This window comes from Varroa jacobsoni, unplaced genomic scaffold (assembly GCF_002532875.2).
Source record: "Varroa jacobsoni isolate VJ856 unplaced genomic scaffold, vjacob_1.0 scaffold_1146, whole genome shotgun sequence".
Taxonomy (NCBI): domain Eukaryota; kingdom Metazoa; phylum Arthropoda; class Arachnida; order Mesostigmata; family Varroidae; genus Varroa; species Varroa jacobsoni.
In genome coordinates this window covers 61,431-72,794 of record NW_019214048.1, presented here as the reverse complement: position 1 = coordinate 72,794, position 11,364 = coordinate 61,431, and the positions used below count along the sequence as shown (strand labels likewise).

The 11,364-nt window shown below is 38.1% G+C and overlaps 1 protein-coding gene across 1 annotated transcript in view; it reads left to right on the top strand.

The window, feature by feature from the left end:
• The first annotated feature begins 201 nt into the window (after positions 1–201).
• LOC111267101 (uncharacterized) overlaps positions 202–11,364 on the top strand; it is a 28,237-nt gene continuing 17,074 nt past the window's right edge. The window contains exons 1-2 of the mRNA XM_086971193.1: positions 202–221; positions 1,320–1,402. Coding sequence (XP_086827319.1) covers positions 1,333–1,402 — 70 coding nt within the window. The 5' untranslated portion in view covers positions 202–221; positions 1,320–1,332. The remainder of the gene's footprint in view (positions 222–1,319; positions 1,403–11,364) is intronic.

Sequence of the window (11,364 nt, the reverse complement as noted above, 5' to 3'; positions counted from 1 at the left end):
CTACCGTCTGCTGTTGTTCGGTGTGAGTCTGAACGCATGTGTGTCCCTGGATGCCTAGGTTTATGTTGCGAGTGGGTGTGCTTGTGTGTATATGGGCATTCGTTTCACCAACCCTTTCCCAATGTTTACTCACATCGGTTAGGCTTAGGATTGCCGCACTAACTCGGTGCTGCCGTTCAGGGAGTATCGGTCGGTTCTCTCATAGAGGCGCCGTGGTTGTCGTCTGTGTCTCACTGGGTGTCTCTATATTATTGTTATTATTACCCTTACAGCAACAATTATCTACAAACACAGACACACACACACATACGCATATATATACATGTATCTCCTTTAAGTGTGTGTCTTGTTGTTGAATTTTTGGTGGTGAAAAAATCTCGCTGGATTGTGTTGATTTCTTGCATTCGCCTAAACGATCGTTCGTCTACTGAGTGGATTTGTCTTACATTGACGAAGAGTGGTGTACGTGTCTTGAGACGTCAGCTTGTGCAGGGTGGGGAAAACAAGTACCAATCTTGTCTTGCTGTTGCTGCCAGTTGATCGTTGGTTTTTTCATTGTTGAATACTACCCATATATATCCATATATTTGTATGGCGCCTCGAGAACTAAATGTGCTCAAATTCTGCCCCACAGCTTTGTCATGATCCTCATTACTGGGCAGCTATCATTCATATGCTTGGTATTCTCTCAGCGTTAATGGATGCCTAAATGACTTCCGCCGAATGATTGTCATTATATGTGCTGTTCATTAAAGATGATCTTTTTTTCCGCGTCGCTAGCCTTATTCATATATTTAACTGACATGAGTTAAAGCTTACGTTGCAGCAGCAATATTATGAAGCCTCTTGTCAGTGTTGTCTATCACCTAGAAGGGTGAGGTCAGTGTCTTCGAGTTTGTTCGTAGCAACATGTGGTACTGGGGCGGCGTCTTCTTGAGTCAAGTCTAAAAGGTATTTCCGATACGAAACGAGTAAACCAGCCCATCGTTATACCAGTTCTCGATGTAAACCAGCTTTACGATGTGTACATTGTTGTTACTGATGAGGACCGTACACCGAATCGTTGTAGTTAAATGACTGCCGCGTACGATGCGGCGAACGTGTGCTATAAGATCACCAGGCAGATTTTCAACGAAACGTGACAATAACAAGCGTCAGATTATTATACTCCAATATGCATATGTACAGCGCAGTTGACTAGTGCAGATAAATCTCAGTATCAGCAGAATGGCAGATTCAGGCTGACGAAGTAGTTTAATAAGGCGTTGCTTAGCAACAATAACAGTCATTCGATGTTTTATTCTCATCCGTATTGGCAGGTTTCCTGTGGCTATGGAGTCGAAGCGTGAGGAGTTCCGCAAATATTTGGAAAAGGGAGGAGCATTACAGGCTCTCAACTATGGTGAGTACCGAATATTAAAGGCATTAGATATTCAGAAGGTATATTATTGCGATTTTTTATACCGAATACTCTGATCATTGAGTATTTGTACAGTGAGCATATCGTGGTCTGCGTCTCGCTGTGGGAATAATGGCAGGATAATTAATCTATGATCAAAAAATATTGTCGATGCAGTTAGTTATTGGTACCTTAGATTTAGAAAGACACCAATCTGTTTTATGTATTTCTGTTATTTGTGTGGCAGTTTCTAAAAATAAGAACTGGCTTTGGGTGCTGCCCTACCTTATTTTTTATTATATTATTTGCCAGCCTATAAGCGTAACACCACACATTCATTCTTTTGTTTTTGTCATGGAAACTCAAAATTAAATTATGTGCCTCATGCGCCGCGACAAAGCTGTATTATAAATTTTTGGCTGAAAAACGTAATTTTATATGTCATGCATACGTCCACCGGGAGGCCACACATAGGCCAAGTTGAAGGTTATTGTAGCTGAACCCATGTCTTTTTCTATGGTGCAAATTGCCAACCGTATTCTTCAGAAGTCAAACAGATTGACAGAAATAACTTTCGACCGCCTGTGTACTTCGTGGAATTTGACTGGCAAGTCCAAGTAAGTAGAACAGAATAGAACGAAGGATTAAAAAAAGTCTAGGTTGACCAGTGATTTCAGACCAGTGGTCAGAAGATGATTGCCCAGCGTTGTTTTCGGTAGCGCAAGTATGGGCGTGATGGGTCTTCAGAAGAAAAAATGTCGATCATGCTTAGTAGGAGGACAGCAGATCAAGGGCAGACATGTCCATCAGACACGATGTAACTCTTTATCTGAAATGACTCCCTCTCCATTTGTATGCCGAAATTATTTCTGAGAGCATAGTCGTAACTTTGACGTTATAGATGATTCGGAAAGGCAAGGTGATATATAATATTTGGTTATTATATTGTTTGTTGACCCGCGGAGTTGCGTTGCGGTCGTCAAATGGGTAATGATCGACATTAAATGAACCTATGGGGTAATGGGAGCTTAAAAACTTTGTGATGGAGTCGTTAACCGTAGAGGTGGACGATGTGAGCAGTCTCCATACAGACATGGTGATGAGCCACATTGTGGTACTTCAACTAAGTCAAGGAAAAGCGTTGGGAGGGGTAAGGTCTAACAAATTTCATACTACTCTCATTTGACAGTGGTGTTATAATGTTATAAAGTTGGAAAGAAAAATGAGATTAAAATTGTCGTATGGTGCCATATATTACATATGCAGCTTAAACACACCGGATACAAATGATGACTATTCTTAGACTAGTATCGGGTGTAAATCGGCTTCGGTTAAAACATGTATTTATTTTAAATGGTATTGCCAATAAACGCTCACAAACTGCATAATTATAAAGCGGGCGTTTTTCTTTGTACTACAGACTGAATATTATCAAAATCGCAGTCAAGACACATAATTTGATTTCCCCTTTATAGGTTGAGATGCAAAGGTACACAAGCTGTCTTTGCTTACATGGAATATTTCTCTCTCCACTCTATAAACGGCGATGCAAATATGCGATATAGGCAACTGTATATGGTAGGCCATTAGAACCGTTTGACCGCACTACGACTATAATCCACTGTTCTGCAAATAAGCCAGCGTTGTACCAACAGTGTTTAATTAAAGTTAAGATCATTATTGTAAATTAACCTATTTGAGGATTGTTTTTACGTTTAGTGTGACGTCTTATATTGCTGCTTGCACTGGGGCATGCTATTTTCACCATAAACACTCTTGAGCCCTTTTTAGATAGTGTTTTAGCGATCCTTTAGAGGCTAGAAAGGCTTTGATACACACTATGAGTTCCTCCATTGCACTGATGTCCTTTATGTCTGTCTACCTTACACCGATATTGGTCATTAAGTAGTTTGAGTGCTTTTCGTGTGCTACAGCCCTTTCAACGAAATACTTTTTTTGTTTTTCTCTCTTTTTTTGTTCTCTGTGATACTCTATAAAGTCTCAATGGGTCATAGAAATATACCATTTAAATGAGCCAAGAAAATGTAAAATAAATACATTTGATCAGAGAAAATAGCTTTGGTCCGTGTGTTTGTAATGTTACTTGAACGCTAGAAAACAGTGAAGTGGTGCACGTTTTTTTTTTGACTATGGTTTCTTTGTTGCTCCTCTATTTTTGTATTTGCGTTGTCTGATTCAGTTGACGATTCGTATACGCACAGGCCGTTCAGTGCCTATCGGAAATAGTGATAGAACCAATACTGGAAGCTATCGTATGATAATTAATTGACACAAAACTAAATTTTCTTAAGAAAGTAACACGCCTTTTTGTGCGGTTCAAGCGACGTAGAACCTGCTACGAAACAGGGCTACCAGAGCAATGCTTGTGATAGCCAGCTTCATCACGGATGAGCTTAATAATTAATTTATGTGTTGACGCTTTTGATAAGTGAATTGTTAAGTGTTATAATAACTAATGTTCAACTACATTCCACGGATGCATTAGAAACTTCTTTAAGAATAAAGAAATTGAATAGAACATAATCACTAAAATTATCAATGCTTAACCAGAATATCCCAACTAATGAGCCGAAAATATAGATTACAATTGTATAATTTTCTTGTAATTGTAACGTGGCTGTAGATGACTTACTGATTCCTTTATGGAGGAGCCTTTGTTTGTAGTTCTGGTAAGCGTTTAGAGAAGTAGGCAACAAAAAAATTAGTATAACACTCTAAGTAATTAATCAAAAGGATTCGTCGTACGTAGACGCTGTTGTGAACCGTGACACTTTAGTTTGTCAGTGTCTAATTTAATCGATAAGTTGTGTATGTATAGATATATGCAATCTTCGTATGCGTACAGAGTGCCATACTTTTTTAAACACCAACCTACCAATTAGGGGTGATATCACCGCTTCTGTATTCCATTAATGTATTCTTTCTAAACATTCCATGAATGAATAAATAAACGATCGACGACGACAACCTACCCTTGTCCGACTCTTCTATTCTGACAAAACGAATGATTCACATTTGTGCTGAATTGGAATCAGATATTAGTGACGCTAATCGCTATAGGACAGGGGTGGCTCATGGCACTTTCCACTACCTTCTTCCACCTGTCTACTCGTCGAATCTCTCTTTGTGAACGTCTAGCAGAGTGTCGGAATCAGTGTGTCTACACTTATTAACTCTCCACTTTAAATGAATATGTCATACTATAAACGGTTTCATTCATGAAAGAGCTTTACCAGGAGACGCCCTTAACACAGTGCTGATATCCCCGGCGACTCAATGCGACGAAAAAGGAAAGATACAATTAAAAAATTAAAATTAAAAGATTACAATTGTACGAGCAATATTGTTAATAGTTTTACTGAACGTCAAGGAATGACTGTCGTAGACTACGTATAGTTAGCGGTTAATGGTCGGATAAGGGTTGTGTGGTGACTAACTACGGTTACTCAGATTGCAATACTAATGGCGTGTCGAGCGCTCGATCGGAAATCCGCCGGACCAACCATAATGCTATGAGGGTAGGTAGACGTAGAAAAGCACAGGCAGGGCTAAGGACATATTTACCGGCACTATCGTACTTTCCGGATAACGCCAATGCCACCGCCAATAACAACAGTATCGTGGTCACCTTCTGGAAAGAATGATCAGTGGTGATAATAACAACGAATAACGAATGGGAAGCAGAGAATCTTCATAATGGAAAGCGAGTAAAATCGCCAATCGGTAGGAGGATGGAGTGAAGAACCGTTCTGACTGACGCATTGATTCGCGCTTATTCGGTATATTTATTCAGTACTTTGTAAAGTACAAATATATATATATTAGTGCGTCTATTTATGTTTTTTTTAGTGCTAATAAAAAAATTCTAATATGGCATCGTTTGGATGTAATTCGGAACCCATCAGCGGGGCTGTTTTTTCTTAAATACTTTTTATCGAGCCACTTTTAAATCGATTCGATTGTAATTAAATGGGTTTCTTGTCTACCGTGCAAACTTTGAACCTGTTGTAATCTCAGTCTTATATATAACCGATCATCGGCAGTGCAACTTGTTAACTTCCGAAGCAATTTGAAATGATAACAAAATGATCGAGTTAACGCCCCAGCAAGCACTAAAACTTGCCAATTTATAGTCAGTCCTTTGTTACACATATTGTTCAATATATGATTCCTGTCATCGTATTGTGCTTAATGGATAGCATTTAACTCTTGTTGTAAGTATGTAGAACTACCCATTCAGCAGCGATTTCTCACATTAATTTATTTGGAATACAAAACAGCATTGTTAATTGCTATGCAGCTCAAAACCCCGCAATTATTAGAAAAGGTAATTTTGGTGTGGATCATTGTTTTTTGTCTTTTTTTGAAAAATTAAATCATTCCATAAATACATAGAATATTTGCATATACAGCTTTGAAGGAATATAAAGAGTAAAAGGTATACGGGAGTTGAGAAGGAGCATAATATTATTACAATGAAAGGCAATTATACTCATAAAAAAGAAAGGTTGACTTCATTAATTTACTTCTTGAGTCAGTTTACTGACTTGCGAGCCTAATATGAATGAGCAATTGCAAAATGCATTTTTGAGTGGTTTGCTCTTTTCGTTCATGGATTGCAACGAGGCTCATCGTGAGGAAAACTTCCCACCAGACGTGTATTCGTTAATTGATTACCTGCGTTAAGATAAGGTTTGCCAATAAAATTTATATTTGTTTCGTCAATTCTTATGACACATGGGTACAGAGTTTTTATCTATCCAAGAACATACGTTCTATTGAAAAATACAGAGGTACACCACAAACATTTAGATCTACATCCCTTGAAATAACACAGGACCTAGATAATTCCGTCAGAGTAATTAGTTTAGAGACTTAGTAAATATCGCAGTTCTAGACAGCAGCCGTCAACCTCAATTTTAAGTTCAGCGCGATGGTTAGAATTCTTAGTTAATCGCGAAATTGTTTTACGTTATTTGGGCCCCGTTGTTGTGCAAACACAGTCTTACCTTAAGTCCCATGTTCTAATACGTTTAGGGTTTCCATTATGTTTAAGATTGAAAGTTCACTGTATGATTGCGCCAAACGGTAGCTTTTTAGACGATCATTTAGAGACATTGGCTGACTGGATTCAGAAAACAGCGTGTTCGAAGCGAGATTTCGAAACTGAGCTCGGCTAACAAAGGCCAACCACAGCTCAGGTTGCATCCTTTTGAACAACTAGAAGATTTCAATAACTTTTTTCTAAGACTTACCATAGACTACGATACAGTAACATGAAAGCTCAAGAAAAGCTCCGTAGGTGCATATGGGGACTGATAAAAACATCAGCGTTGCGAATACAGGGCAAGTACTGCCACTCTTGCCTTAGACATAATTCGAGCGACCAATTTTATTTAATTTCCTTCTGAACCAGAAGGCCTAAAGTAAATCCTAACGAAGGCAAGGATAGGTGTGAATGATTCAAAACAACGTCCGATAGTATTGATACTTGACTGAGCTGTTTGTGAAACAGCGACTTCAGTTTTGAATGCATACATTATATACCAGTTGGAGCGAAGGAAATTAATTGGTAGTATCCTTTAGGCTATTGTCAATTCTGGTTAGTCAGTACGCTTTGGGTCCTATTTCATTTGGGACAGAATGTGTCATTCGCTAACGAAACGGTCCTACAATGGCAAAATCATGGTTAACGAAAAATAAAATAACGTTAATATATAGAATAAAGCAAAAGGGATTTGGCATAGAGCATTAAGAAATGCCTGTCAGCAGCGTAACTCTGTTAAAAATGACGTTTCCTCTACACACCACCATAGATATATTACATAAATAGGATGACAAGCGTCCGTAAAAATTGTCGTAGCTTAAAGTAGCGAAGTATTAATAGCAGTATAGTGTTTAAAATACACCGGATCGAAGACTTTGGAAGACGCCAGCTACGGTGTTATTACCTTGCACTATTTGACGAATGAACCCTGTCATTTCACTAAAAACTGCCTCACTAGGCCAGCGTGCACGAAACTCATTGAGTGTTTGCAAATGACTTTTGCATGTAGCCAAAAATTTTTGATACATCAAAGTTTCATACTTTCAAAAGGTTTTTCCGTGAAGCCGTGGGTCGATAATTACTGATTTGAAGCGATCCCCTATTCCCTTATATAGAGGTACTGTCTGAGATCTTTGAAATCACCAGAAACATTCCATGGCAAAAATATAAAAAGTATCTGCTAAAATAACAGCTGTTGCAGAAACTGTAGAATTTATTATTTTTGCTAAATTTCAATTAGAGCATTCTTGAAGTTTGCTTTTGTCTTACGCGCTTCTACCTTAGCTGCTGAATCAGTGATCCGGACAGAGAAAAAAGACGACGTACGGGGTAGGAAGTTTGTAAAGTTCCTGTAACTGTCATTTTCAAGTACAAAATTATTTGTGAAGTGGCCTGCAAACACATCTGCTGTGTCCTCTTTATCTGTCTATTTATACTGGTTAAATCGAAATGTCCCGATAGACATTTTCGGTTTCGTATTTGTAATGGTATAGAGTTTAATCGACAACCGCGGATGCAAACTGTGCGCCGTAATTGGCAACAGCTAAGCGAATGAAGTCGGAATAATTTTATCTCATTGCAAATGCTATGCTTTTTCCACATAGAGGTGCGCTACATTACTGCAGCAGCGTAAATGTCAGTTCTTTTTGAAAGCAACGTTTTTTGAAAAAGATACGGGTGTTATACTAAGTGCAAGTATCGACACTGGTCCTTTTTGCATTGGAAACGCCAACGAGGAGCATTCTGGAAAAAGTGTTTTCGCATCGAACGCATTTTCGGTAGCGCAGGCACAAGAACAAAAAATGGAGCCTGTCGTTTCTGTCATATAGTGAATTGAACACCAGTTCATAGAATCTCTGTTTTGTGTATAAATGGGGGTATGTTGTCACGGTGTAGAAGGATCGAAATATGTTAGTGGAAGCGATATTATTTTTATTAGAATACGGACACATCTCTATAGATTATTGTTCTCTTTGAATTTAGCCTAAACTCTATAATGCTGAATTTTGAGCTTGTTGAATTTTTAAAGCTTTTCAGCCTGCTCTATGTTAACTTCTTTTTTTTTTATATTTAAAGGAGTATAATATACTTCGAACTTGTGGCAGTAGTACTATAATCGAAAAGTTTCTACATTATAGCTCCCATTGTTTCTCTAACGGTGATTACCTGTCACACTAGTACTGACAAAACATCCTGAATATACAACTATCAAAGTGTGTGATGGCGTATGCGTCGCACTATACAATTTTTTTATTGAGTTGTATTGAAACAAAGGCGGAACATGTCGTCTAAAGCCTAAGCGGTAGACGGAAGAGGATATCAATATTGACAATCAGTAAGAACGTTTTGTTGTAACGTTCGCTTCTTCCTTCCGAATGACTTTTTATTGTCGACGAGTGTATATGTATATTTTGCAATTGTGTGTAATCGATACAGTCCTGCAGGAGTTATTACAATTTCCTTGTCCAGAACTTCATTTTTGTGCGTTATTAACAATAGAAAAAAATAGTTTCTGTAGGAAAATCGAATAACTAAAACCCAATGAGAACCAAACTAAAACCCAAACTAGAATCCAATGAGAGGGGCTTATTTACATAGCCGTTTCAAAGGCATGGCATTGGAACTTACTTCGGTTGAAACTAGTTTGATTTAAATGAATGACTGATATCCAGATTGGGTTAGAAAGGACTATTTGTGGGTAGCACAGCTAACATTCAATTAACAGTAACGTGTTATCAAGTCTAATTCGGCATGTTTTATGATTGTTACGATAGAAGGTACCCTGCAGCGGTTTAATTGTTACAATATGTCTGATGGAATGTATTATGACTTTAGCGTGCAACAACGGCGGTGTCTTGTGAATGTTTGGAAAAACATACCCGTGAGCCGCACCGAAAAAAAGTAAAGTAAATTGGAGTTATCCTTATCACTGAGCACAGACACATCTCTATAAATAATGAGTGAGATAGAACGCAGAAGCTACTTTTCCAGCGAAACGTGTCGAAAACAGAAGAAAAAAAGCTAGTGCATAACTGCGGCAATGGCAATTATCTCCGTTTATAAATATGGGATCGAATTAGATGTAGGCAACGCCTTGTGATCGCCAGAAGTTGTGCCTCTATATTTACTCACGGGTGGAGAGGTAACGAACGTAAATGTGCTCTTTTTATTGAGTGCGAACGATAGGACACAGTGTAGAAATATATTAGGCAAACATCCACACTGTGCATTAGTGATACTAATCAGTGACCTGTTCGTGAATTGTTGAGTGCCTTTCCTAAACATAGCTGGCTAGTAAAATCGAAGCTTACGGCTAGCTTATATGATACCTCGTGGGCATTTGCTTGTGATTACTTTCAATAATGTTGCAATCACCTCACACTTATGCTGTATATAATGTACTGATAGCGTGTTTTATATAAGTTACATAGATCTTTTTGTCTCCTATGTGCGTAACAACTCTATGAGGAAGCAGGGTATAAAGAGTACTGTTATTATAGCCGTAATACCTGCACATTTGAAATGGACGTTTTCGGCCTGTATTTGTTAGTTTCAGTTCTACTGTCGTGCTGCTTGCTAGTTTTGTTTTCCCTTTCTGTCTTCTGTTTTTTTCCCATTGACACTATGAGTTGCTGATAAAGCTCTTGTTGAAGAGCTCCACTGATTGAGGTTTCAGTTCGGTTAGGTGTGACACCGCTAATGAATAGAAATTTAATCGTGCCACGGATACTATGATCACTGTTTTTCATGAACCCTATAATAACATAAGTGTCTGTTTAAAGTACACATTGATTTATTGGGTTACGGTAGTGTAGATATTTTTTGTGTGTACGTACGGACGAGTGAAGCTATCAACGGACATGCATCGACTGCTAATTACAGCCAGGCTTCCTATCTCTACGGGCTGTATAGATCTTAAACAGGTACTATCTAACTACATCGAGTTGAAACATTGGAAGACGAAGAACAGGTGTCGACTTATACTAGATTACAATTAAAATGTACCACTCAGCAGAACAAGCGAGTTACTCTCTCTCTAAATTTATGAAATAACATTTAAAATTTCAACATTTTCAAAAGTTAGCTAAATAAGAAGCAAATTAGTAATAATAATAACGTCAGTGTTGTGGCCTTTAATCTAGTTAGTAAAAAATAGTTCTTGGTTATAACCCAGTCAGATCTTGCTGAAACGTGAGGTGACTAGATAATGCAGTTCACTGTAAAACAGCATTTTTCTCTGAAAAGTTCTCTCTTAAGTGACGTATACGACTCGTCTGATTCAGAGCATGCGGTATTATCGTTCGCCTCAAATTAAAACGCACACCGATAGCCAGCCAAACCGCATTTCGTGAACCCGATAAGTTTCTTTTGAAGTGAAAATTTTTATCTTATATAACATGATAATTTGGCCTTTGCTCCCTATTGCATTGAATGCGTGTGTATCTACATCCTTTCTCATTGGAGTGCCCGCTAATTGTTTTGCTTATTGTTTATTATATAGTATATGGTGGTGTCTACGTTGAGCCAATGCATTGCTGAATTGTTGTACCAGGAGTCGTATAGCCTCTTTTATAATAAGATGAAGTGGCAGCAGGGTACGTAGCCACGCTCACTGTCATTTCCTATGAGAAAATTTACTATTTATTATTATAATAATTATGCTTTTTTTTTGGTTTGGACGTAACACTAATAGTACTACTGCCAGTGGTATATGAAGGGGATATTATTAAGTAATTTTCGACTGCATTGTAGTTTTGTAAGCAGTTTCAGATGCTATGCTAAGTCTCATTATCTACAACGGTAACGGATTTTACTAGAATTCGTTTTGATGTGTCCGTTTCCGATAGTTTGTTCGGCAGTATAAGGTCAATGTTTAGGTAGGTAACTCGAATTCTAC